At 37.8% G+C, this 27,729-nt stretch overlaps 1 protein-coding gene across 10 annotated transcripts in view; it reads right to left on the reverse strand.

Moving 5' to 3' along the window:
* SENP6 (SUMO1/sentrin specific peptidase 6) overlaps positions 1–27,729 on the reverse strand; it is an 80,683-nt gene that overhangs the window by 37,214 nt on the left and 15,740 nt on the right. For 9 of the 10 annotated variants that reach the window (XM_046939693.1, XM_015284751.4, XM_025148960.3 and 6 more), the window contains exons 2-4: positions 12,105–12,198; positions 4,844–4,907; positions 3,595–3,737 (exon numbers count right to left, since the gene is read on the reverse strand). In XM_046939693.1, the coding sequence (XP_046795649.1) occupies positions 3,595–3,620 (26 nt within the window). In that variant the 5' untranslated portion in view covers positions 3,621–3,737; positions 4,844–4,907; positions 12,105–12,198. Of the gene's footprint in view, positions 1–3,594; positions 3,738–4,843; positions 4,908–12,104; positions 12,199–13,950; positions 22,916–27,729 lie in introns of those variants that run through there. The other variant, XM_046939694.1, reaches the window with a different exon arrangement.

Genomic DNA, 27,729 nt, shown 5'->3' on the forward strand with positions numbered 1-27,729 from the left:
TTCATTTGCTCTATTCACCTTGTGATGAAAAAAATCAGAAAATTGTTAAGGCCCAGAATTTCCAACAAAGTTGCAAATCAATTCCTACTCCTTCCTTTATATCCCTCAAAAGATGAACATGAGAAACTTCCTATTTCCATTTTTTAGATTTATTTTTAGCTTTTTTTATTATTATTTATACCAAATATTCTAAGAAAAATTAGATGCTTTCAGAGCATTTCTGAATGACTGTAGCATAACATGACTGTTAGAATCTCACTGATCATAACACAACCATGCATATAACAGAACAAGACCTACCTAAACCAACCAAATGGTAAAACATCACATTCAATCATCAACATCATGGAAGTAAACATAACACTTATCCCACAAACCTCCAAGCCAAGACTGCACATCATCTAGATCAATTTATAGCCAACCCTCTGTTTAAATTCACCTGAGAAATAAAATGCTGACAGCAACCCTTTCTAAATACTTGCCCACCTCTCAGTTCCTCTCTGACTTCCAGTTTCTCTCCAGAATCTCTCTGTGAAGAGATGCTAGATAAGAAAACACAGGGAAAGTGCAGAAATTTGTTCTCAGATGCTAAAGAGCTGCACAGTTTAAAACAACCAAGTAAATCTTGAAACACATTCATCATGTTTCATGATTTTATTTGTTGTATCTGAGCTCTGCCAAACTACCATGATTTGGAAACTTCAAGACTTATGCCTCCACAGCAGATAAAACTGTTTAGCAGTGCTTCTGCTTTGTGCCTCACACTCAAGTAGCGAGACGCTGCTTTAGGTGCTGGAAGAGAACATCACAGTCTGCTGGGTGATCAGATTTGAGTCAAAGCAGACTGTTCTAGATGGTACACTTAATCGTTTCATATGGAGTCAGATATCCTTCCAAGTAGGACAGCTGTAAAATACAATCTGCTCTATGATCTTAGTCTTAGAATAGAACATAATCAGTACAGACAGAATCACCAGAGAATTTCATCAGAAACTGTAGCAAGTTGCAATATAGCCATATCCAAACAGAAATTGGCTTTGCAAGCTTCAGCACAGTTTCAAGAAAATCATAGAATATTAAAACTTGTCAGACTGTATGTCCAAAGAACAAACGTTCTAGAAATCTCAAAGAAGTTAGAATATAACGACAACACTGAGTCACTTAAGAGTCTAAGCTCTGAAGAAAACAAGGTTACACCATCACATTAGACAGTGTACAACACCATCAGTTGATCCTGCTAACTTGGGAACATCGCAGATTACAAAGGCAAGGCACAGAGAAATCTTGCACTGACAAAAAGGGATAGATCTAGAAGTAACCGAGCACAGCATTTCAGAAACACAGAACACAATTACAGACTACATTAATTCTGCTGGTCATTGAATAACTTCTGTAACTAAACATTACCAAAAAAGAAAATCTAAGGGTCTTGTATCATGAGAACCTTTGATATAAGTTATCAAAAGCCAACAAAGAAATGAGCGATTCAAAATGAGATCTTACAATAAATTAAAAACAAAACAAAGAAACAAACCAAAAGCAGTTAAATTAGGTTTTGAAACTAAATCTGCTTAAAACACATCTCGTTGTACAACACCAAACAACAAATAAAAACTATGGGTTGGTTTAAAATATTCTGCATGCAAGTAGAGCTGCATAAAGAAAATTTCTTCTCATTGCCTCTGCATCCTTCTATCCTTACCATCTCCCTATCCTTCACTTTCTGAATTTTAGGAAATACTGAAGGACAACAATACTAATATTACTGAGTCATGCTCTCAGAAATCTTAATGAAAACCACCAATATGAACTTTTCAATTCTTACTCTGCAGACAAGGTTGAAAAACTTCAACTCTGTGATAAAAAAAATAACTACGCGCAGATGCACAAGGATTTCAGGTATCTGATCTTCTTCAACTTCATCTAACAGCTTAACTGCATTACCAACCCTTGGAATTTTCTTCAGTCCAGTAATTCAAACACAGATGTGATCACTAGTAAACACCTGTCATCTTACACCTCGAAGTTAACACACCACCAATCTTCACTACAGTGGCTGGATCACAAGCTTTCAGTTATTCAACCATTTTGTCGCGATACAAAATATGTACCACTACCATAGTTGAAGTATTAAATCAAGGCAATGGCTTCCAGCATAGTCACATTTCCATGCAAATGGATTTTGCAAAATCCAAATAGGAGACAGTTGATAATGGTCAGTAGTGCTCTAATCAAATGGTCACCTGCTCTAACCAAAAGCCAATTGTTTATATCAATCACAATGGCCTACTCCTATCCATTGTTTCCAAATGATTTTGTCTACTAATGACAGTTTATTAAGGTGGATATTTATACTTTCCACATAACCTCAGCATGCAGCTCAGCAGTAGACAAAAGGTCGTTGCTTGCTTTCAAAGCAGAAGATGGGATCTTTCAGTAAGGTGACACACATCCAACAGATTTAACTTTTCTTAGTTGAGTTTCCTGAATTTTCTGGTTTTAGGTTTATGGTGTAGTATTTGTCAATGGAAGGTAAATCAAACCCAAGCAACAGAATGTCGCAATTAAATGCTTAGCACCTCAGCAACTATTTAGCCACAGGCATATATTTTATTTTTTTAATTTCAGTTAGGGAAGAAACTACAGGATCTCTAGGGTTTTTTTTGTTTCTTAATTTGTATTTTCTTTGATTAAAAAAAATAATAAATGAATTTAACACCACACACATGGTACAGAAGAACTAACTTACGGAGCTGCATAATAATTGGTTAAGACACTGTATAAACTGTCACCATCTTGTTGAACTTCAACAAGATAGATTAACAAATGTGAATAGGTTACAGTTACTACGTTAAGACAAAAAGCCTTTATTTTGTCGAAAGTACCTACAATTCATGTACTCACTCTTCTATAAGAATCTGAATGACCAGTTCAGACTGGAAATCCAAGATTTGTTCCCTACACATCAGGTTCAAAGATTGAAGAGCAGGAGAGGACACACATCACACTACAAAGCGAGGATTTACGTTCTGAAGTGACTCTGTCATAAGTTCCACTAACCAACAATGCTCTACTCCTTATATAATTATGTATGCATTAAATATTTGATGACTGGCCAAGTTATAGCTAGATAACAATCTATTCATTCCTGCAAAAGTAACCAAACCAAGAGTAATCTAGCAATATGAAATTCTCCCAGAGAAATTACATGAATGTATCACTTTCTGTTACACACTAAATTAAGAGATCAGTCTTACAAGACATCAGAAATACTCTTCTATCTGTCAGCACTGTATAGAGGAAAACAATAGCTTTCACAGACAACACCAACAAATGCAAAAGCTCTCACTTTATTTTAATATTTTTTCACTATTTTAATAGTGTGCTTTACTAAGATTTTGGAAGAAGACAGATGTTAACAATTTAGTCTTCTGTCTTTGCTCAGCAGTGTGGTTTCCTTATATGCCCAGTAGATAATGTAATTGTACTATAAATTGTATAAATTATAAATACTATAAATGTATTGTACTTCATTTATCATTGATTTTTATCAATGATTAAGTAGTTACATACACAGAAAACTCAATACAGTACCTCAGTTTCTTACTATTTCCCATCATGTTGAGGCCAATTGCATTCCCTTTAAAAGGTCTCAAGCTTGTAGCTTTGCCTCGCCTCGCGTACGTTTTTATGGAATCACCACTGATGCCGACAGCTCCAGGCCGACAACGAAAGGACTGTAACAACAGAATTCACGTGCATTACAATACTCGTATAGAAAGTAAAAACAAAAATACATTATATTTATAGAAATACTGCTTTGGTTTCATTTTCAGATCGCTTTGACACAAAATTTTATATATAATCTACCCAGAAGCTGACTTCAATGGAAGTCTTGTTTTTAGCCTCCTAGAAATTCTTCTGAAGCTCACTGTACAAACATGATTGATTGTAGAGTTCTATTCTACGTAATTTTTCATCCTGGAGAACAGAATTCTATCAGAAGCCCTCTAATTATTCATTTCCAGTCTATTTATTAAATATTTTATATGTGAAACAGCTTTATGCCTCTCAGATGAACATTAAAAAATATACATAACAAAGCTAACCTGCTTCGTAACTAGAATGCTGGCACCAAAGTTGTATCCACATTTTAGATATAGGTATGTCACCTTTTAGATGCAGAATAACGGGAAAGGCATGTTTTGAGAAAACTGAAATTCAATGGAACAAACAGAACGATATGGCTTTTCCAGAAGGTTTGCCATTCCAATGACAAGGGAAGTCATTGGATACAATCACCCTCAAATTTGCATCTGTCACACAGAACCAAGAAGCGTAAAATAAACTCACTTCTGAAATAGTTTATTTTGTCTAATTGTAGTAAGACACTCTTAATCAGTGGGATTCCTCGCTAAAAGAACAGTCATACTTTCGAAGCATTATGAAGCATCTCTGCAGTAATAAGCTATTTCAAAAAACACAAAAAGCATGACTTCTGCCTGTATATACATGTACGCATATAAAACTGGGAATTTGATATTAAGTGATTATGGGAGATAATGATGAATATTTCCAAATTAAAATAAGCTCATTAATGAAAATTGTCTAAAAATAAAGTTAGCTATTTGTGCTAATATTTTCAGAACACTCTACCAACTAAGGATCTCTAGGCTTAAGAGGAAACATTAAAAGCACGCAGATAAACAAGTTGAGCACGCAGGCTGCCAAATTAACACAAACTTTCATTTTGTAACACTGGACAAATGACTGTGCAACATTGTTTTAAAAACTAGCTAACTTTGAATATACCGTTTCACTATAAGATAAACAGAGTACTTACCTTTCTTTCTTCATTTGGACTGAAGGGCCCATCACTGTCATCTATGCTGAGCAGATTCGCCTCACTAGATGATGATAGGTGTGGGAGAAAAAAAAACAAACGTTGTAAAGCAACAGAGTATAAGCAAAACATTTTAACCATACAAAGGTCTTTTTTCCCCTCTTATCTTTTAAATACAAATGCATATACATGTCCAAGCAACAGAACATTCAAGTGGGCAATATAATTATCAGGATATGTTATGGGAACTTAAACTTGAAGTGTACATTGAACTAATTCTGGAAAAGCAAACTTAAAGGACATTATTAATTCAAAACAGAGAATGCTACTGAAACTTCACTACTGTCATAGTAATTTTATTGACATCATGAGTCATCCTACATAAACCTTGAGTCAAGTATTAAACTAAAAAATATACCATTATTTTGCTCATAAACAGAATGGTTTAAAATGGCAAACTTCACAATGCTTCAGGAGAACAACCTGTATAACAAAATATTATCACATAGCAATTACTGTCAAATTATGTCCTCCTGAAAATAGCACATTCAGTTTGACTCATCCATTCACTACAATGTTTCTTTAGTAATTCAGCACCCATAATCTTCAAAAACTGTAATGGAGAGCAGCTACATTAGGCTAACAATTCTTGCTTCCAGGAGAAGCAACTTGTTCAACAGCATCTCTGGTATCTGCTGGGATAGCGGCATAGTGGGTGGCAGGCAATCTAGGAGATTCCTGGAGGCTGTTGAGGACAACTTCCTGGATCAGGTAATAGATGGACCAATCTGAGGTGAAGCCTTCCTGGACCTGGTGCTCACTAATGCAGAGGAGAGCATTAGAGAGGTTAAGATTGGAGGTAGCCTGGGCTGTAGTGACCATGGTTTGGTGGAGTTTGTGATCTTGAAGAATGTGGGCCTGGCAAGAAGCAGAGCTAGGACCCTGTGCTTTAGGAGAGCAAACTTCTGGTTGCTTAGGGAACTGCTGAGTGGGATCCCCTGGGAAACTGTCCTTAAAGGCATGGGCACAGAACAAAGCTGGCAGCTCTTGAAGGACACCCTTCTGAGAGTGCAACAGCTCTCCATCCACCAGCAGAGGAAGTTGAGCAGGGGAGGCAGGCGACCATTGTGGCTGTGCAAGGACCTGCAGCTTAAACTGAGAGAAAAGAGGGAAATGTACAGAAAGTGGAATCAGGGTGGTGTATCCTGGCAGGAATACAGGGCTGTTGTCCGTGTGTGTAGAGATCGGATTAGGATTAGAAAAGTTCAGATGGAACTGAACTTGGCAAGGGATGTGAAAATAACAAGAAGAGGTTCTACAGGTACATAGGCAGGAAGAGAGAGGCCAAGGAGAGCATTCCCCCTCTGATGAAAGGTAATCGGGGAGCTGGCTTCCTCAGACACAGAAAAAGCTGAGGTACTCAGTGAGTGCTTTGCCTCAGTCTTCACAGGTGGTCAGGCTTCCCATGTCTGCCAGGACCATGAGCCTCTAGGTGAGGGTGTGGGGAGTGGTTTCTGTCCCACTGTAACAGTGGAACAAGTCCGAGTCCTCCTCATGAAATTGAACGTATATAAGTCCATGGGGTCAGATGATATCCATCCCAGGGTTCTGAAAGAGATGGCTGATGTGGTTGCTGAGCCGCATTCCACCATATTTGAAAAATCATGGCTGTCTGGTGAAGTGCCCGGTGACTGGAAAAAGGAAAACATTACTCCCATTTTTAAGAAAGGGAGAAAGGATGACCTGAGGAACTACAGGCCAGTGAGCCTCACCTCTGTGCCTGGGAAGATCGTGGAGCAGATCCTCCTAAAAGCTATGTTAAGGCACATACAAGATAAAGAGGTAATTTGAGACAGCCAGCATGGCTTCACCAAGGGCAGATCGTGCCTGGCCAATCTGGTGGCCTTCTATGATGGAGTGACGGCTTTGGTGAATGGGAGGAAGGCAGTGGATGTCATCTACCTGGATTTCTGCAAGGCCTTTGACACGATCCCTCACCATATCCTTCTCTCTAAATTGGAGAGGTGTGGATTTGAAGGATGGACTGTTTGATGGACTAGGAATTGGCTGGCTGGACGCAGCCAAAGGGTTGTGATCAATGGGTCTGTGTCAGGGTGGAGGCCGGTCACAGGTTGCCCAAGGAGGTTGTGGATGCCCCATCCCTGGAGGCATTCAAGGCCAGGCTGGATGCGGCTCTGGGCAGCCTGGTCTGATGGTTGGCAACCCTGCACATAGCAGGGGGGTTCAAACTAGATGATCATTGTGATCCTTTTCAACGCAGGCCATTCTATGATTCTACGATTCCTGGTAAATTTATTCCTCTCCCAGCTGCAACAAAAAACAACTTTGATCCAAGTTATAATTTCATGGTTTGGGTGGTTCTTAGTTAAGAATATTCACGCAAAAATCATGTAAGAATAGATGCAGATATGTCAAAAGGCTCAAAGAACATCTACAGCTTGTCATGGGATGAAAAACAGTGATAGAGAAAGGGGAAATATTCTTGGCTGCAGGTACAATGTACTGACTATCGTGTACATAGAGACTATTTCTACCCTTCATGTTAAAAAAAGGTAACAAACTGTAAAAGAACATAACACTGAAAAAAAAAATCCTTAAATCAGGCCGAGCAAGAATAACTCTTCTGATGCAACTAAGATGACATGACTAGAAAAATATTTGGAATTGGATGTTTTTAAAGAACCAATATTTTTAGATTTTAAGGAATGCAAAGTATAAGCAACAGTAACAGAAAGAAAGGCTGTTTCTTCAGAGAGCAGAATACATAGCAACTGAGTAATGTCTATTTGCTCATGTATCACATGCTTGCACTTGCTTACTTAAAAGATATAATTTATATAGACAGGAAAAAAATATACAGCACTCTCACATATCAGACAACAACATTTTAACGCTACTAAAATGAAACCTCAGTGGTCCTACTGTGAGGTTATGCCTTCACACTTTGTCTCTTTTTAATCAGGGAACCACAGATGAATATTTTGACACCAGAACAATCATTTCTAACTACATTATACTTTATAATAAATATAAATTAAGCCTTTACTAAAATTAAGAAAAAACAGAATTATGTAATTTAGGTAAACAGAGTGAACTCCAAGAAGTACTTCAAAATTATGCACTAATATTTAGGCACTGAACAAGCAAAAAAGATGTTCTACTCCTCTTTAATCACTTCTCATTTGTTTACTGTTTGAAACATTAAGAATCACGCAATAGCCAATTAGACAGCTCAATTTAATAGAACATACTTATACTTCCAACTCCAAGCATCACAAGTTGATTTTTGATGCTGTGCCAATGAGCTACAAGAATATTTTCATCAACTGTAGAATCACTAAACAGCTGAGGCTGGCAGAGATCTCCGGGTCCACCTGGCCCAATCCCTGCCAAGACAGGGACACCCAGAGCAGGGTGCCCAGGAACACACCCAGGAGCCTTCTGAAGATTACCGAGGAGGAGTCTCTACAGACTCTGGGAAACCTGGGCCAGCGCTTTGCCATTTGCACAGCACAGAAGTGCTTCCTAAGTGCTTTGGACAGAACCTCCTGTGTTCCAGTTTGTGCCTGCTGTCTTTTGGGCCGTCTCTGAACATCACTGAAAAGATCCTGGCTCCATCCTGTTTGCACCTCACTTCAGGTATTTCTAGATACTGGTGAGATCCCAGCAGAGCTGAGTAGGGGGAAAGAATCACCTCCCTACACCTGCTGACAATGCTTTGCCTAACGCAGCCCAGGACGCCATTAGCTTTCCACAGTGGCTCACGCACAACTTGGTGTCCATCAGGATTCCCAGGGCTGTTTCTGCCAGGCTGCTCTCCAGCTATGCAGCCCCCAGTATACACAGGTGCCTCGGGCTGTTCCTCTTTGCTTTCACCCTGTAGATCTACATGAGGTTCCTACCAGGCCATTTCTCCAGCCTAGATGGCCACACAAGTGTCTGGCCTAACAGCCACTCTTTGACTCATTAAAAAAGCCCTGGTAATCAGAGGCACAAAAAGCAGCAGTATATGCACAATGACATCCCACTAAAAACAGCATTAAAAATAAAACCTCTGAACTTAAGAACGGTAGCTCTGAACTAAAAAATTCAGAATCAATTCATTTTTAAGGATTAAATACCTTGTAGCAGTCACAACAAAAGACCAGATATATATTCTTTCTATCTATATCTATTCTAGAATATCTATATTGATGAGTCTTTTGAGGAAAGGAATTAAAAGTAAGTAAGTTTGGGGGGAAAAAAACAACACTCAGATTAAAAAAATATATAGTATTACAGCTTTTTAAGTCAGGAATACAAGGAATGAGGTAGTTCACCCTCCCTAAAAAGATTTGAAAATCAAAATAAAAAAATAAACATTACTTCTGAAAGAATACCACAGAGCAAACAAAATGGCAAAACCATTAAATGTCTTCTGCTACGTAAGATAAATATAATTCTGTTTGTTCTTTGAAGGTCTACAGAGATTTACGGTGTTAAACCGACAAACAGGTCTTTTCCCCCCAATTATTCTACATAAAGGTTCCTTTGCTTCTGTGTGATCTCTAAGTATAAAAGCAAGAGAAGTTTCAAGCCACGTGCTATCACCCTGACTGACACTAACTAGATCAAATCTAGTACATCATCACAGATTTCACTGTTTCAGGTCGGGTGAAGGTGTTCGGCAGGCATTTTAGTTTGGGATAAGATACTTGCCAAACCCCATTTTCATTCTCTTTAACTACAGCTCCAAACAAAATACCACCTCTAGCAGCATTTTAAAAATGTATATACTATGTTGGGATGATAGTGCTGTTTTTCCAAATCCTCTTCAGTTTACGGAAGTTCTGTATTCCTGAATATGAGATCATTACTTGACATCTTACCATGATGACACAGCCCATGTAAATCTCCAAATTAGTTAAATGGCACACTTTTCAAGTACTCCACATATACTAAAAATTGCTTTGGTATAAAGTCCTTAGCCACATGTTTTGTGTTGATCTCACTGATGAAAGAATCAAAGCCGACACTGAGTACTAACCAAGAATATCAGCACAGATCCCATTCGCTGTATTCTTAAATCACATCTATGTTGGAAGTGTTGGAATGGTACACTTGGGCTAGTCCAAAACAAACTTATTTTATGTCTATCATCACCAGTGCAAAAAAGCTGTGACAACATCAGACACTAAAATGTCTCAACAAGCAAAAGAAACATCTAGGCACTTGTTTCAGATTTACAGCTTTTTCCTTACAGATATGCAGTAAGCTAACAGCATTGCCAGTAAGCAGCGGCATAACCAATACAAGTGACATTAAAAGAATCCAAAGATTCTTTGCTCGTTTTTTGACTCATTGCTTAGCGTGGTCAAAACAGGGCTTGGGGGGAACAACAAAGTTTTATTCTGGAACAATTATATGAAGTGAAGTTGACAATCTTTGAGATGTTATGCTAAGTGTGAAAGGTTATTTAGAAACAACTGACAAAGTACTGTCAAACTGATTGCTTCCTAAAGATTCTGACAAAATATTGACAGAAGTTATACAAAGTAAAAACATACCAGAAAAGCAAAATTTAAAAATGCTCAAAGTGGAGCTTCCAATGCCAATCACAAAACAAATAAAACAAACAAGCAAAAAGAAGCAGAAAACAATCAAAGATTCTGTTTTTAACCAAAAATAAGTACTTGGGCAGCTTAAAAGGTACAGCTGCCTGAAGTTTGTTTGTAAGAGGATGATTGAGCATAAAAGGCAGCATCTTCAGTTGAAATCAATTTTCAGCTACTCTTTTACCTATACTACCAGATAAGGTTTTGCAAAATTTACAGATATAGAAAAGAACTATTAATGTGAGTAACAGCACTTCAATACTGGCTAGAGGAAAACTGTTTTATCATACAGAATATTTTAAAGGACTGAGAAATCATTCAGGAATGCCGTTACATAAAACATATGTTCAATAATCAGTTTTCCAAACGTCATTTTTTAAATAAAAAGCATTATTACTCTATGCACGTCTCATTTTGTGTTAAGTCAACATCAACTGGAGATGGAAAACAGCAGTAAATGATTACAAGAAAAAACTGGGATGCTTACAAATGAGAGCTATTTCTGAACACAAGTAAAACGCAAATGCTAACTCTACTGCATATGCTGCCATCACACTTGAAACGTATTACCGTGCACTTGAAATCATGTTTGCTTTTATAAAACTAAAATGTCTTCAGTTTGAAAACCTTTCAAAAATTCTTTTTAACTTCTGATGCAGTTCTCTTGACGTATCTTAATGTTTTAACTCACAATTAAATAAACTCCTGTATTCGTTCTAATGACTGAAACACTACATTTCTGAATATTTTGTTAAGTCCCCAGTACAGCTTGCTGCTGCAGCCTAAGTGGTTATGTGCCTACTTTCCTATCTCCTTTCTGCACATAACACTCGGCAGAGTGTTACCTACTAAAATACTACTCTATGGCAGTCTCTTGAGATTATTAAAGAGGTCAAGCCACAGACTCATGGAAGAAGTATTTTTGTACTTAACCACCGGATTCAGTTTCTCCTTATGACAGAACTATAACTTTTTAAACTTACAGATTTCAACTTCAAATATCTAAGAAAACAAATAAACATATTCTTCATACATGAAACTTGCTGTTCTTTTAACAAATTATTTGATTTTTTTTAGAAAAGAATACTTATTGAATGAGAAAGCATACCAGAAACAACAACATGTTAAAGGGACAGGATTTATTCTAACTACAGATAGTATTTAACTTTAAGGAAAAATGCAAACATACTAAGTAAAGGAATAAATGATAAGGGAACAAAAATAGCCTTAAATTTACATTGTGAGATAAACACAGGGAGAAAAAAAAAAAACCTTTTAAGCTTAGTTTTTAATCATAATTGTAAAGTACTGAATGATATCACCAGTATAAGCTCAAACGACTGTTTCCTCTGTTTGCATGTAATGCATTTCCTGTCTGCATTCTTCAGACTTCTACAGTAGCTCTGAAGACAGCCCAAACACTTCAAAAATGTTGTGAATCCCACGTCAACAATTAAATGTACAATATAATGCACTTTCTATACCGTAATACTAGTTAAAATAAGCACTCCTACCAGGATAATTTTCTCTTCATCACTGGAATTTTTAAGATGTTATATAATGTATCTTATTAATAAATTACAAAAAAATACTTATTTGTAAATAGACAATTATACTTTCAATAGCCTGGATAAAAGCATCCTTACTCTTTCTCTGCATCTCCTTCACTTTCTTCTGCATGATCAAAGCTCCAATTATTTTTAAAACCTCCATCTCTCTTGGACTGTGATCTATCCAAAGCTGAAATGAGAACAAGTTAAGATAAGTCTTGGTTTCAGGTTGAGTTATTAATCAATACAATCTAGAGGAGTAAACCAGGTGTATGTATTTTCCCCATATATTCATTTTATTTTGTTGATGTCAATGTTTAACTATCATTTGAGCAAATAAGTTCGGTAATGCAGTGGCAAATAATTTTCCTAAATAAATACAAATAATTATCAGTCAACATCTTGATTAGTAACGTAATAAGTTAACATGCTACTAAAAATGATAAGGGGAGGTTTTATTGTTTTACTGATACCGGTAAATTTAAGGGTTCCTTTTGTGATATGAAGACTCCCTACATTTATTACTTAACTGTCTAATATCTAAATACATGTTTCTTTTCTCCATATATAAGCAACAGTTTTGAACTACTCCAAGCACAATTTCAACATACCGTGTTTTTTTAATCCACCATCTGACAATGACATGAATTAATGTTTGCCGCTAACTGAAATTCCAGGGACAGCATAACAAACGAGTGAAAACCTGGACTTCCTGAGAACAGTCACACATCAGATCTCAAATTAATCTACTCCAATATCCAAAAGTATGGAGTTTTTTAATAAGATAATGTACGGCTATCTAAGTGAAGGAGATTCAGAACGTGGAGGCAGCACTCATTAAGGTAAGGCATTGTTCACCCAGATCCCAATTACTGCAACTAAGAGCTGCCATGCACAAATTCTGTACGAATAATTTTATAGCAGATTTTATTAAGAGTGCAGTTTAAATGTGTCTTTTCTTACTGTTTTTACACCTCCTACAATACATTTAGAAATAATGAATGTAACCTCATGCTTTTCAAGGAGAGGAAAAGAATCCTAACCAACAAGAGACATACAGCAAAAAGTATGAACCCTGCAAAAAGCAAGATTTAGCACATTCAACCTCAGCTTCCAGCTACTTGCACCTACCAAGGACTTCCTGAGCCAGAGATGATACTTTTGTGTGCAACAGCTTTTTTTTTTTTCCTTTTTTTTTTTTTTTAAATCAATGTTGCCTTATAGAATAAATAGTATTTTGCAGCAAACAGCACCGCCTTCTCACTATATAAATAAGTATCTCCTTTATTATTTGTTCTGATTTAATCTGGCATCTTTTACTTCTATTTAGTACTCAGCTCTCCTCTGGTTCTTATGCTGGCTAAGACAGTACTCCATTCCTACCTCAATCACACACATCTCTCTGGTGCTCTTCCAGTCATCCTTTTCCCAGGCAGAAAACAAGCAAACAAACAAAAACCCTGTCCTTTTCATTTTTCCTGTGTCATACTTGTAGATCACCTTCAATCCTCCTCTCTGAACTTCTTCTGGCACTACACCATCTCAAAAAGGAGGCAGAAGAATGGAAACCCATACTATCGCAGGTAATATTCAAGATACTAACGTGCCATAAATTTCTACAGCAGCAATGTGGTATTTCTGTTCTGCTATTTATTCTTTTTGTAATAAACACTATGCCTGGAATTGCTACTTTCACTGCTATGGAGAACTGCTTTGATGTTTTTGTACTAGCTAATTTCCATCTCTCATTTGACCAGTAAGAACCAGTTCAGATTCAACCACTGCATACAAAAATTTAGATAAATCATTCTCTTATCTATTTCTCATTCAGCTGCATTACTTGATGCGTACCAACATTCAAATTAATACATAATTTCTAATGGACATAATGCAAATCCTGAGCACCTTGAATTTCTTTGAAGTAACAAACCATTCTACTAACCCAACTAATGCTTGCAGCATCTACTTGCTTTTGTTACTTCGCTGTCAAACTTTTTTCTTCTATCTGCATCCGTGTTATCACAAATCCTTGTGGAATTCAACCGGTCATTCCTACTGTTAACAAAATGAACCACTTCTGCCGTCTCCAGTGATCTGTTGCCAGTTGTTATTTGTAATACTTTCCTTTTTATCTAGAGGAAACTTCACATTTTCAAAAGGATGTAGTAAAGAACATCAGAGAAGGAATAACCAAGTTAATCTTGGTCTTCATTAACATTTCTATAAACTTGAGTTATGCAGTCACAAAGCTCACCAATGAAGAGTTGCTCAGCTACTCCACTGACCTATCAAAAAGCCGGTATCATACTAGATACCTTCCCTACTTGTAGTAGAAAGACAATCCTAACAAACAAGTATCAGGCAACAGTCATTTGCTCCTTTATCACCAAGTTCCTCTTAAAACACCTGGATGAATGCTATTTCATCCTCACCTATTGCTTGTCTCATGTATCTTTTCTTCTACTGATGCTTCATTTTGAGATATAAATGTAAGAAAAATTATGGCATTAAGACCTCTGTAAGTGTTGTCAAAGTGGGTGCAATCAATTGTTTGTCAGTTTTCATCTCATGTTCTCCAAAGCCTCTTTTTATAACTCAGTTGTCTACAGACCCTACAAATACTCCAGAAAATCTTCTGATGGGCTTGAACAAAAACTCACCATTAGTTTTTATGCTTGTTGGGAATTATTCAGAAGTGGGTTTTTTTTGTTTGTTTGTTTGTTTTGACTGCCACATTGGATTTCTCGTTGGATTTCTTTTAGAAGGTAGCACTTCACCAAGATTTTCCTCAGTGTTTCTGTCTGCTATTTCCACAGCTTTTAGATCTCCAACAGGTTACAGTTATCATCATCCTGGTCAGGTAATCTATCCAATTACATCTGACTAATTACATTTTCTTTTACAGTCCTTGAATCCACCTAGAGTTCGTATCATTTTTTGAGCCATTTAAGTATGATCTGACTTGAAGGTGTCCTGGAATACATGGTACTTCTTCAACCAACACTATTCCCCATTAGTACCCTTCAGTCTCCATTTGTCACAATGTCTCTCTCATTATATTCCTTTCATCTCATTTCAAGTAAGTTCACTCTGCCAGCTTCCAACTCTCTCATTCTACCTGAACTATTTCTCTAAGCTCTTTCAAACAAGTAAGGCAAATACTTTTATTTTAGGATTTTTTGTGTGTCTTTCTTCAGTTTAAATCAAACTACTTGCACGTTTTTCTTGGATTCTTATTTGAGCTTTAGCAGCTTCAGTAGAGAATATTTTTTTTTCTACTAAATGTACATTACATCAAACCACGTGCTGCTTCACTTTTATCAGCCTCTCCCCACCTTTTAGGTGTCAATAGACTGGTTCTAGTCTTATTTTGAGACAATCCATCTCACTGCACAGAACTCCCTCCCTCCAGAAGAAATTTGCACATGTTTATTTATCTTGGCTCTACCAAAAATATCAATCTAGAAATGTATTGCCACTTGGAATCTGATTCCATACAGGTACATCCCAAAGCCACCCATTTTGTGTAAAATTTATTCAGTTCACATTTGGAATGACCAAAATCAAAGCGCATTTTTAGGATGAATGGTAGAAAGCAGATTAACATCTTTAAATCACTGAATGTTGACAGTGCTTTGCAAACTCCTTTAGCAGGAATTTCCATCATTTAATAGTGTTATTCATAGAATCATAGAATGGCCTGCGTTGAAAAGGATCACAATAATCATCATGTTTCAACCCCCCTGCTATGTGCAGTGTTGCCAACCATCAGACCAGGCTGCCCAGAGCCACATCCAGCCTGGCCTTGAATGCCTCCAGGGATGGGGCATCCACAACCTCCTTGGGCAACCTGTTCCAGTGCATCACCACTCTATGAGTGAAAAACCTCCTAAAATTATTAAGGTTATTCCTGAACTTGAGTGGGAAAAATGTTCACAATGGATCTCTATGACAGAGTTATTCATTATGAAAAAAAATAAATAAATAAAAATCTGCCCGTCTACCACAGGAAAGTGAGGAGTATTTAGTGAAGTGCAACAGGAGATGGCATCTGGGAAGACTTGTTTTTAAGTCCTATGCTCTGTGGTCTAGGACCAATCACTCCATATGAATCTATATTATGGCTTACCAGAACAACGCACCTTTTTATTTTTTATTGTTCTAAATTTGATGCCACGTGTGCTTATTGGTCATATGAAGAATACCTTTAACTTTTTTCATACAGTAACTTTTTCCTGACTATCAACAGATTGCCCAAAAAACTTCCCACCACCTCCTGAATGCGTCAATAGAAACTGCAACATTTCTACTACAGCACAAAGAGGCACTTTACAGGTCTTTAATCTGCTGAGATCACATCTATTTTTGTGCATCCAAGAAACACCCAGAACATAAACCTAAACCAACCAAATGTTTCATTCAGGTCTAAGGACTTGTTCCAGAAGAACCTGAAATTTCCATACTTCTTCCCAGTTACACTGGTCTAAATAATGCAAACCTTATCTTACAAATGCTCAGACCATCACAACTGCGAACAGCAGACACTGTAACATTCAACAAAAGAAAAAAAAAATACCAATTAATTTCAGTGCACTCAAGACTCATTCTCTTCATCTAGACTCATATTTAAGTAAATTAAAAAGAGTACTTTTGAGCTCTCCAATTCATTGTTCATGTAGTCACTGCATATATTGATAAGAAGGTACAAGTACTCATAAAAATCTGACGCAGGAATCATTTTTAATTGTGTTTCTTTCCCTGTTGTTTAAGTATTCTATCAGACAGGCTTCTTCAGACTTCTATGCAAACTAGCTTTTTATCTTCCAGGTTCAATATGATCAGCTCTAACAGGTTAACTGTTTAACCACAGCGAGGGTGCATTTTCATACTCCATAGTAAGCACTGCATGAACAGTTTTATGCACACCCTCACTTCCTAGAAGCTGGGGCTCCTCGCTCCCGTCCTGCACCCTGCATATGGCAGCACAGTTCCCACCTGCTCAACCACACTACCACAGCACAGCTGTAACTGCACAGTAGAGGAAAGAAGCATCCAGAACCAGAGACTCTTTTAGGCACTTATGAAACCAAAAAAAATCCGCACGGAACCACAGTCTAGCCTGAATTTATAGCTAAGCATTCAGAGATCTATTGTTTAAAAGATGCTTCACCTCTCCTCTCCCTAAATTGTCTGCAGATGCCAAAAAAAAAAAAAAAAAAAAAATTTATTTCCAGTAGTAGACAGTGATTATAAATCGATAGTAAGTGAGATAGTGGGATGCTCCATTTAGTACAGAGCTCAATGGCAGAGCTGTGTGATAAATACGTAAAGGATACAAGTATGGACATTCTGTTCCATGTGAAGGCAATTAACTTCTCAGCTACCTAATGAAAAAAACCCACGAAGTTCTAAGAATGGTATTTCAACAGAAAACCAAAAATAAAAGAGAATCCACTTCCAGATTAAAAAAACAAAAACAAAAAAACACACAACAAAAAAGCATTTACAAGAAGTACACAGCCGAGAAATGGAAAAGCACCTGCGTATCCTGAGAAAAGGTTTTTTCCCCACTCGATTTTCATACACATTGTGTTCCTTACACTACACAGTATTATGTAGAATGACTGGCATAATGAACGCAGTACTGCTGCAGTATGATCAGTCACCAAACAGCCTAACATTTTCAGAGAAGTACTGACAACAAGGACAAACAAAGTACAATAGCTTAGAAATACATAAAATGTTTTCTTAACAACCTCTTTGATGGCTTTTCTGGTAAGACAGCAGTGGTAACCATACAACAGACAATTAACGTTTCCTTTCTACTCCCAGCAGAGAAGTACAGGCATCACACAAGGATGCTGCCCTTACGATAGCATCAGAAAACAACACGGTACTTCAAAAGAGCCTCTTCAATTACATCAGCAGATGAAAGAACGCTAAGGAAAAGGTGGGCTCGTTACTCACTGAGAAAGGGAACAAGGCACCTAGTTACAAGAGTCACTGAAAAGACTGATGAACTCAAGCCTTTTTTTTTTTCAGCTCCTCCAAATGTCTCTGCTAAGTTCTGTCCTCCAACAGCCAGGTTCCTCAATGCTACTAGTGGAATATACTGTCAAGGAAAATATGATTAACATACAATTAAGTCAACTATACATGCTGAAGTCCACAGGACCAGACAAGAGACTGACAGCACTGACTGCATTGAGGAAGCTTGCCAATATCACTGCTAGGCCACTTCCTGTTAACTTCAAAAGGTTATGGCAACTGAGAGAGGTTTCCCATGACTGGAAAAACATCATCTCCTTCTTCAAGATAAGCAACAGTGACAACCTGGAGAACTACAGGCTAGTCTTTCTCACCTCTACTCTGGAAAATGTTATGGATTATATTCTGCAGGAAAAAAACTCCACAAGGACAAGAAAGTGAATGTGGATTCACTAAGGACCAACTATGCCCAACTTATCTGACTGCATTCTATGCATTCCTTGACTGTAGGAGGGCTTTTCACATGGCCTCCCCTGGGGACCTTATATCTGGACTGGAGAGATGTGGTATAAGTCAATGATAAGGCGAGTGAAAAATGAGTTGGACCAAAGGGAAACCAGAAGAGTCAAAAGGTTGATGACTAGCAGTACAAATGAGCTGATAGCACGCCTCAGCCATCAGTACCAGAACCAATACCTTTTAGCTTCTTTGCTAATACTCTAGATGATAAGACCAAATTTACTTTGCAGGTTTGCAGACGATATTAAATTAGGGGAAACGGTTCATACACTAGAAGCAAGGGCTGCTATTCAGAGAGACCTGCAGGCTGGAGAAATGGGCTTACAGAAAACTTACGAAGTTCCACAAAAGCAAATGCATCTGGGATCCCAAATGTAAGTCCTGAATCAGGGACGGAATGAGCCCACGCAGCAGTGCATACTGGAGGCAACTGGCTAGGAGCTGCTCTTCAAGAGGATCTGGGGGGTTTAAACTGAGAAGCTGAACATGGGTGAGTAGGGTAGTGCAGTCAGTCTTGCGCTCTCCAGTATATCAAAGACACTGACACACTGCAGCAAGTCTGGAAGAACACCACCAAGATGGCCAGAGGGACATATATAATATCAAACAAGAAGAGACTGAAAGAGCAATAAATAAACAAATAAATAAATAAATAAGAGGCAGGGATGGAGGATGGGAAGATTAGACCCTTTTGCTGTCTTCCATCTCCTAACTGGAAAGAAGAGAGAACATGAAACCAGACTCTTCAAAGATGCACAGCAGAAAGATGGGAAGAACCAGACACAAGCTGGAACAAAGCAAATCTAAACCCATTATAAGAATTGATTTATTTCTATTTATTACTGTAAGAGCGACCAAGCAACGAACCAGGTCAGTCTGACAACTCATGGACATGGAACAAGGCCCTGAGCAATCTGCTCTAGCTGAGCTTGGGTTGGGCAGGAGGTTCCAATCTACATGATTCCAACCAGCAGTCAAGTGGTTTCTAATCTACATGATTCTAAGACTAAACTAAAAACACTAAACAGTGATTAGTCATAGGTACAAACTTTCAGTTAAAGCAAATGCACCACTGTCACAAACACTCCCAGAATTACATACTTCAGTCACTTTCGTTCCTTTCTCTCAGTAAGTCTGCCACCTACACAATCTTTCCAAATAAGTTAAAAAACATCAAAAGCAAAATCCAAACAATAGGTAAGGTTAAAAAAGAAAAAAAAGAGAGAGAAAAACAAGCAGTATTTTCATCTCCAGAAATACAGAGCTCTGCTGCTAGACTGAAGACATACTAAAAATTCAGAAAGAAAGAGGACTGTTTTTGTACAAAAGACAGATGCAAAAAATATATTCTACTGTTACACAGGGAAATTCAGAGGCTAAAAGGTTAGCATAGGCTAAGGATGATTTCTGAACTGTCAACTTATTCTAAAAGACATTGGAGTATATAAAGCACTTCAAAGAAGATGATAAGTAAAAATTTCAGAACTCAATTTCTGTGGTAAATCAGTATGTGATACCAATCATACATGATCTCAAGATGTTAACATTGGAAGAGTTTTTTTAAAGATGAGCAAAATGAAGTAAGAAACCTTATATTACTTTTCCAGAATATGTGGAAAACTTTCCCCTATATTAAAGAAAAAAGAGTGTACAGAATGTTTCCATGAGAAAAAAGTAACACGTAAAGGTATGAAAGGAACTCTAAGATGTAATTAAAGGAGAAATAAAAAACCAAAACCAGGCACTTCATTGATACTGTCAATTCTTCAAAATTCCCCCCCAAAATAACACCAACAAAAGCATAGAAAGAACACTCAACAATAAAGAAAACCTCAGTAACTTATTCAAATGAAAAGGGTGCACCTTAAAAAAATCTGAGTAAGGAAAGCGTGAAAGGAGGATGAAAGAGTTATTTAAACTCTAGGCTGTGAGAACAATTTGCACTTGCCTTTCTGTACAGGCCAAAGATCATCTTTTTTTTTTCCCCCTATTTGTGAGGGCAGTGAGCTGGACTAGATTGCTGATACAGCTGAAAGGTAATGCAGACTAGCTCCACCAACACTTTCCTATCCATCTAAAATTAGTTTTCTGCCCATTTAGCTCAACTTGTGGCGAAGTGCTAGAAGTGCCAGTGTTGACACAAGGATAGCTGCAAAACACTGTCAGTGGGAGGGGCAGCAGGACTGTCACTCTGAGCAGCACCCAGGGAACCAGAGAGCAGCTCAGCAGCTGGCTGGTCAACTCAATTGTTCAGTAGGCTCCACTGGCTACACTCTAAGACCAGACATTACGCTCCAGTATCTCCAGTACCTTTACTGAATCCCATCCCAATGTTTAAATAAAATTTGAAGAAAACAGTAATGTATGTTTGTAAATATGTTCGTATTACATTATTTTTTGTAACAGAAGTATTAAAGTTCCAGCTCTAACTACACTGAATTTCAGGAGCACTGACAACTGTTAACAAAACCACAGCACGCTAAAATTCACTACGTAGACTTCTTTTTTAAACAGCTAAAAACCAAAACAAACCCTACCTTTAATATTCCTGGAAGAACAAACATTTTCTCAATAACTACTTTTAAAGGCCATGAAAACAACTGAAAACCACTGATTAAGTAATTAAAAAAAAAAAAGGGAAGAAAAAATGAAAAACAAAGTAACACTTGCCAGCTTGCTAACTGCATCCAGTTCTGAACTTGTTTTTCAAGAAATACCACTCGAAAGACAGATGAAGCAAAACACTCAGCTTTCTAACTACTATCCTGCAGCTGGAGATGGGCCGAAGCCATCTTCAACTAAACATGAAACCCACATTTGCCTTCATCAAAAACCTCCAAGACCTATGAAACTGCTCTGAGTTCCTATCACTCCTTTCCATTACAAGTCATTCTTCTAAACAAGGAGCAGTGTCTTCTCCAGCTAACATTTTGCTTGATGAGAAAGAACTTTCTGACTGCATTCATGACAGGTTTTTCTCTGCTTTCCAGCAGGTAAAGATTCAGAGATCACACACTTGCCTTATAGCAGTATCCAGTAATCTTTTTTAAAAGCCTATTAGCCCACCATGTTAGTAAATGCAGTCATAATAACCCAGACCAGAGTAGACCAGAAGTCCATTCTCAAAAGCTTATTCTTAATTGTAAAGGATCTTAAAACTGTGTTTTGAGCAGTGAGCCCCGGCAGAAATAAACTTACAATGGACAGCAGTGTTTCTAGAAGATGTGAGCCTCAGAATTTACAAAGGCAATTGCAAACATGAAACCTTCCATCCCCTGCATAGTTCGAATTCTCATCTAATGGGCCCTTGAATAATCTTTCTGTTAGACTGTCGTATTAAATTCTATCATCAGCGAGATATTCATATTTTGTTACACAAGCCAAACAAACACAACATTATATCCTACAACTTTAATAAAAATACAGCAGTAGGATGAATTTTTGTATAAAAGACAAAAACAATCTCATGAAAGTATTTTTGCAGCTGTTTCTTACAGACATACATTTCTAAGATTAAATAATATTAATCGTGTCACACAGCATGACGTTTTACTGTACCAGGCAAACACTACTGGTATTTATCATTCCCAAAAATCTTTGTGGTGAGTTTTATTAAATACGTGTATACACACACACACACACACACACCAGGGAGTTTGCTCCAGCGGTTTGAAAACAAACAAACAAAACAAGAAGGCTTGCACAGTTTCTGTGATTACTGTTCTTTATCTATAACCATTCAAGATTTAACCAGAGAAAGATACCCTGCACTCAGTGCCTTTCACTCCAGATTATTCTTTTATAGGAGTTACTTGGACAAGCATTCAGGAAAGTGTCCTTACCTCATGCAGCACTTGCCCATTAAATAAGAATTTTCTAAAGGCTGGCTGACCAATGCGGGAAGAATAACCACAGCCTCCTGACCCTGATAACTTATTCCTTCCAGTCTCCAGCCTCCACCATAAACTAGTTCTACGCAGAACTTAACCTGTTATTTAAAATAATTGAGTTTTCCTGGGCAGAGTGAAGCTGATGTTGCACAAGAGAATTTATTCTGAAGCTGAACTTATGTACTGTGTCCTAAGTTGAATTTACAGCTCCCTAGAGAGCAAAGGGGAAACATCCTACACCTCTCAGACCCAGAGGCTGCCTGCCCTCCCCAAGCCCACCCACTGTCCTACCTCATACATTCCCCTTCAGTGAGCAAATTTAGAGGTTTGGCAAAGCACAGTCTGGCAAGACAGTACCCAGCAGCAAGTTCCACCTCTTTGGCAATAGAGTGGTGAGTCCCAGGGCCAGTGGGCAGTTTGAGATGCAGCACAAGGCTGGAATTTGGACAAGGTCAGAGGGGAAGGAACAGCCAATCTTCCCCACCTGTGGCAGGGAGCTCTCAGAGCAGCACAGCTGCAGTATGTTCTCTAATCAGTTTAAAACATTCTGTTAGTCCCTGTGCCTAAACCAGTTAATAATGTTAAGCCTTGCAAAGAGAACCAATAAATAGTTGGCATGCAGCTTTACATTCAAAATGGAGTTGCAGTACGATAAGATAAAAGCAGCAATGTCATGGTTCATTGCTTCAGGAAATCCACACACACAATTTATCATTACTCTGTATGAGAGAACAGCATCACACCGCAATCACCTCCCTGTTCTCTGGATAGTTTGTTCTGAAAGAATTATTTACACATTTGATATCTGTGAGCTGCAGATTGCTAGCTTACATTAACCATGAGACATCGGTATTCGTGCTTTTACAACCATCATTTTAATAACCAACTATCCCCATATATTATTAGGACATAATTCTTTCCGCAGATAACTTGGATTACTTGTAAAGAAAAGTTATTCAAATAACAGCATTGCCAAAGCATTATTTAAAATCTAGCAGATATTATGCCATCAATAAAAGTAAAAAAAAACTTCTCAAGTTATTTGCTCTTAATCATTCCTGCTAGTTACAGTACCCAAATAACCATTAGCTGTTCTGCGTTCTGATTTATACTATGCTCTAATTCAGAGATTGAATCCTGTTTGGCAAAATCCCCAGCCTGATTCAGGGAGACGACACAGTACAAGAAAATTAAATAAGCGTACAGCATTTTTACTCCATTCTGTTTAAAGTACTCAAAAGACATCTCACAAATTAGCGTACACTCTAACAAACTAAGTTCTAGTTACAGAGTCCACAGTTCTCAAAAGAAAAGCTTCTATCCTAGAATCACAGAATGGTTTGGGCTGGAAAAGATCCTTAAGGTCACCTAGTTCCAACCCCTTGCTATAGGCAGGGACACCTCCCTCTAGACCAGGTTGCTCCAAGTCCCATCCAGCCTGGCCTTGAACACCTCTAGGGGGAGGAACATTCATAACCTCTCCAGGCAACCTGTTCCACCCTTACAGTAAATAATTTCTTCCTAATATCTAGTCTAAATTTACCCTCTTCCAGTTTAAAGCCCCCTCATCCTGTTATTACCTGCAATTATAAAGTCCCTCCCCAGCTTTCCTGTAGGCCCCCTTCAGGTACTGGAAGGCTGCTGTAAGGTCTCCCCAGAGCCTTCTCCTCTCCAGGCTGAAGAGCTCCAACTCTCTCAGCCTGTTTTTGTAGGGGAGACTGCCTAAACTGTGTGACCAAATCAGACAATGATTTAATAAATAAAGACATATAGTTTGATTTTAAGTCACTGAGTAATACCTCATTATCTTCACCACATTTCCTAAAAGTCAAGAATTTTATTGGCCTCAGAAGGAGAATCAAAACCATCTTTTAGCCTATATTTGTGACGAGATGAAAAAACTAGATATTACCTGGTAATTATTTGTGTATCGATCAACATGGGCTGCACAGCACCTAGGAAGGCAAGTGCCATTTACTCCTCTGAGCACAGCATTTGCAAGCACCCAATTTGGCGAACACAAGACACCAACTTTGACTTCATAGCTTAAGAGCAGTATCACCTAAAAATACTACACATTCTCTGCTGCTAAAAACAGTAACAGAAAGCTTAAGACATGCTTTCAAAAAATAAATAAAACTATCACAGTGTTCATTTCTATGTAATGAATAAAGATAATAAAAATATATTTTGACTTTAAGCAAGAACCAATAGAGAGCATCAGGGAGATTTCAACCTATGAAACACAACCCTACCTTAAAAAAAAAAACCTCAAACTTTAAACGATATAGGCAATAAAAATGAGGTCAAGAAATACTCCAAACCTTTTTCTCCCATTGCAAGTATCTTCTAGAATAAGTAAGAGAATAGTTATATTTGCCCTCTAGTTGTCCCCTATACCTCTACAGCCTCCTCCACTACAGCATCTCCATTTTTATCTTGTTTTCTTAGCCTCCTGCTGTATCTTCAGCTTTTGTACACATTCTTCCACTCCTTTCTGCAGTGCACACACACATGCATGTGCACACCCTGACCTGTGCACCAAGTCATCTAGCCACTCTAACCCTGCCTTCTCAGCCAGCATCCAACATCACTTAGTAGCAAAATGAGCCATGCTGAGGAAGCACTGAAAACTTTTGCTTCAAAGATATTGATTTCTGATTTCTCACTTTTAGGAAAGTGTGCATGTTTCACAAAGTTTCTTGCTATTTACCTCTAGTCCTCTGCAAATAAAAGGCTTCAAAAGATATTAGCGAAAAGGAAGGAGATAAAATGATGAAAGATGACTCAAAAACAAACAAACAAACAAAAAAACCACCAAAAACACCAACAACCCCTCACTTATAAAGCCATATTTAAAAGCAACAAGTTGAGTTTGGCGATTAGTTTCCCTTCATAGTTCATTAGTTTCACTTCACCTGCTATACCTTAAAGTACTTGGATATCCCTCAGTTATCTCTATTATAGACACAACTAAAGCTCCATAAAAAAAGAAGTCTGATACTGTATTGAAATCCATGCATAATCTATTAGAAACAATACTAAAAAAAAAAAAAAAAAAAAAGAAGAAGAAAATGTAGTTGTTGAAAACACAACAATAATAATCCACTGTTTTCTGTCCTTGCACAAAAACAGGAAGCAAAACATTCAAATATCCATATAGGCTTATTATAAAAGTATCTGTGCAAGCAAGGTATATGCAAAACTTTGATTTATCCTTCATAGAATCATTAAGGTTGGAAGAGACCATCAAGATCACCTAGTCCAACCTTCAGCCCATCACCACCTTGCCCACTAACCCACATACATCAGTGCCACACCTACACTTTTCTTGAAAACTTCCAGGAAAAATGTACTTCCTTGGGCAGCCTGTTCCAATACCTAACCACTCCCATTCACATCAAACTATCTATCAAGTCACATGTTGGTATTATTATAGCATTACTATTACTTTTACAGTTGTACTTACATGCAGAAAAGTGCAAGGACCTCTTTTAGGAACATTCCCACTTGGTTTTTTTTTCCTTCACAGAAAGACAGTAGAATTTCTATACTTCCTCTGAGGGCAGACTATTGCTCTCCTATCAAACCCAAGTGCCAAAAAAACAACAAAAGCAGACAAAGCCTCCTGCACGAGGCAGTTACTCTTACACCAAATAAGATGTTCCCGTCACAAAAAACAAAGAAAAACCACCCCAAAACAAACAAAGCGGAACAGAAAACTGCGCAGAGGTGCCTTCCAGTTCAGAAAGCTGAGGACAAGTCTGGGCTTCTAAAATCTCACCTCAAAATTAAAGGAAGGACATGATGTGGATATTATTTTAGAATGGCACAGGATATTATTTTAGAATGTGCTACCAAGTGCATTACAGCATGTGTTTACAGAGCATTAATAGATAAATGAAGGGTTTTTTTTTTACTATCTTTTGAAATGCTTTAAGAAGCAGTTCATCTTTTTATTAACATTTTGTGCCACTTATCACTCATGTTAGATTGATACATAAAAAAATAAGACAGTGTGGAGACAGTTTCAATTTAATTTTGCTGAGAGATAATTCTCAACCAGTGGGTTGAAGATCACCCCACTCATTACTAGCAGATAATACTACTTAAGTGAATGAGGCTTCCTGTTCTTAAAAGCCTTGCAAGGAACAGTGAAAAAACGGTCTGAGAAGAGACAGACACAGTGCCATAAAGAAATTCTGAATGGAATTGAGGACAGGGAGACATAAGAAAGGCAGTGGCACTGTGAATTCCCCACTTGCACGTAGAAAGTCATCCTCAAAAAAAAAAAAAAGAAGAAAGGAATGGAACATATCCAGATACTGATGGGGCTGATGGAGACCATAGTGGAGCCCAACAGCATAAAGTGGTTCAGATTCTGAAAGACATGGAAGAAAATGAATGATATTCCTTCAGTTCCAAGTTAATTCCTATCTCCATGAAGTCATAAAAAAGCATCAGAGATGGTAGTGGAGACATGTAAGACCATGATTTCACTATTAAGAGAAAATAACTAAGAGTCATAGCAGGTAGAAAATTTTCAAGTACTCTACCTAAATACAAACTCTGCTCTGCCCTCCTGATTTGTATTATTCTCATCAGGTATTTCACAGAAAGATAAAGATAATGAAAAAGTAGGAAAGGCTGACCACCACTTCAGATGGCAGCACTGTCTATACAGTAATATATGCAGACTGTGTGTTTCTGTGCTGCTTCAGAATCTCAGCTTCCCATAAGAAAACACACAAGCCCTCAACCTCTGATTTTGGAAAGACGGTTTTTCACTCAGCTCGCATGTGAAGAACCAAGCAGCTTTCTGGAGCCCTCAGACAACTGAAGCTTCTGCTGCTGCTGATGGGTAATCCAAGTAGTTTTTTCTCTATTGCCATTAGGAAACTTGTAGCCCAGAAAATGGAATGAAAATTGTGCAAATTCCTGTCATGACTGCACCAAAGTCTCTCAGCAGCAATAAAGGTAGTGACTGGCCACATTCCTTAGAGAGGAGGTCCTCAAACAGAAACTTCAAAATTAGCTGTCGGTGTCACCATTGTAAACTGGGAGACAGAAAAAAAAGAAAACAGGAAGGAATAAAAGCATTCTCTTTTCTTCTGCGAAATGAATGTGTTTTGGAATACTGTAAAGTTCATCATTTCTGTTCTCCAGCCTCAAATTTAAAGTTTCTCTATGTTTCTATAGTAGGTAACAGGCAATTTCCTCGCAGCTCAATAACATCCCAAGTGGCAGAATAAAACAGAGTTCCCCAAATTTTTCCACAGGGGAAATGATCAATAGTGCTCTCCATTCCTACAGCAAGCACTGAA

This window comes from Gallus gallus, chromosome 3 (assembly GCF_016699485.2).
Source record: "Gallus gallus isolate bGalGal1 chromosome 3, bGalGal1.mat.broiler.GRCg7b, whole genome shotgun sequence".
Lineage (NCBI taxonomy): Eukaryota > Metazoa > Chordata > Aves > Galliformes > Phasianidae > Gallus > Gallus gallus.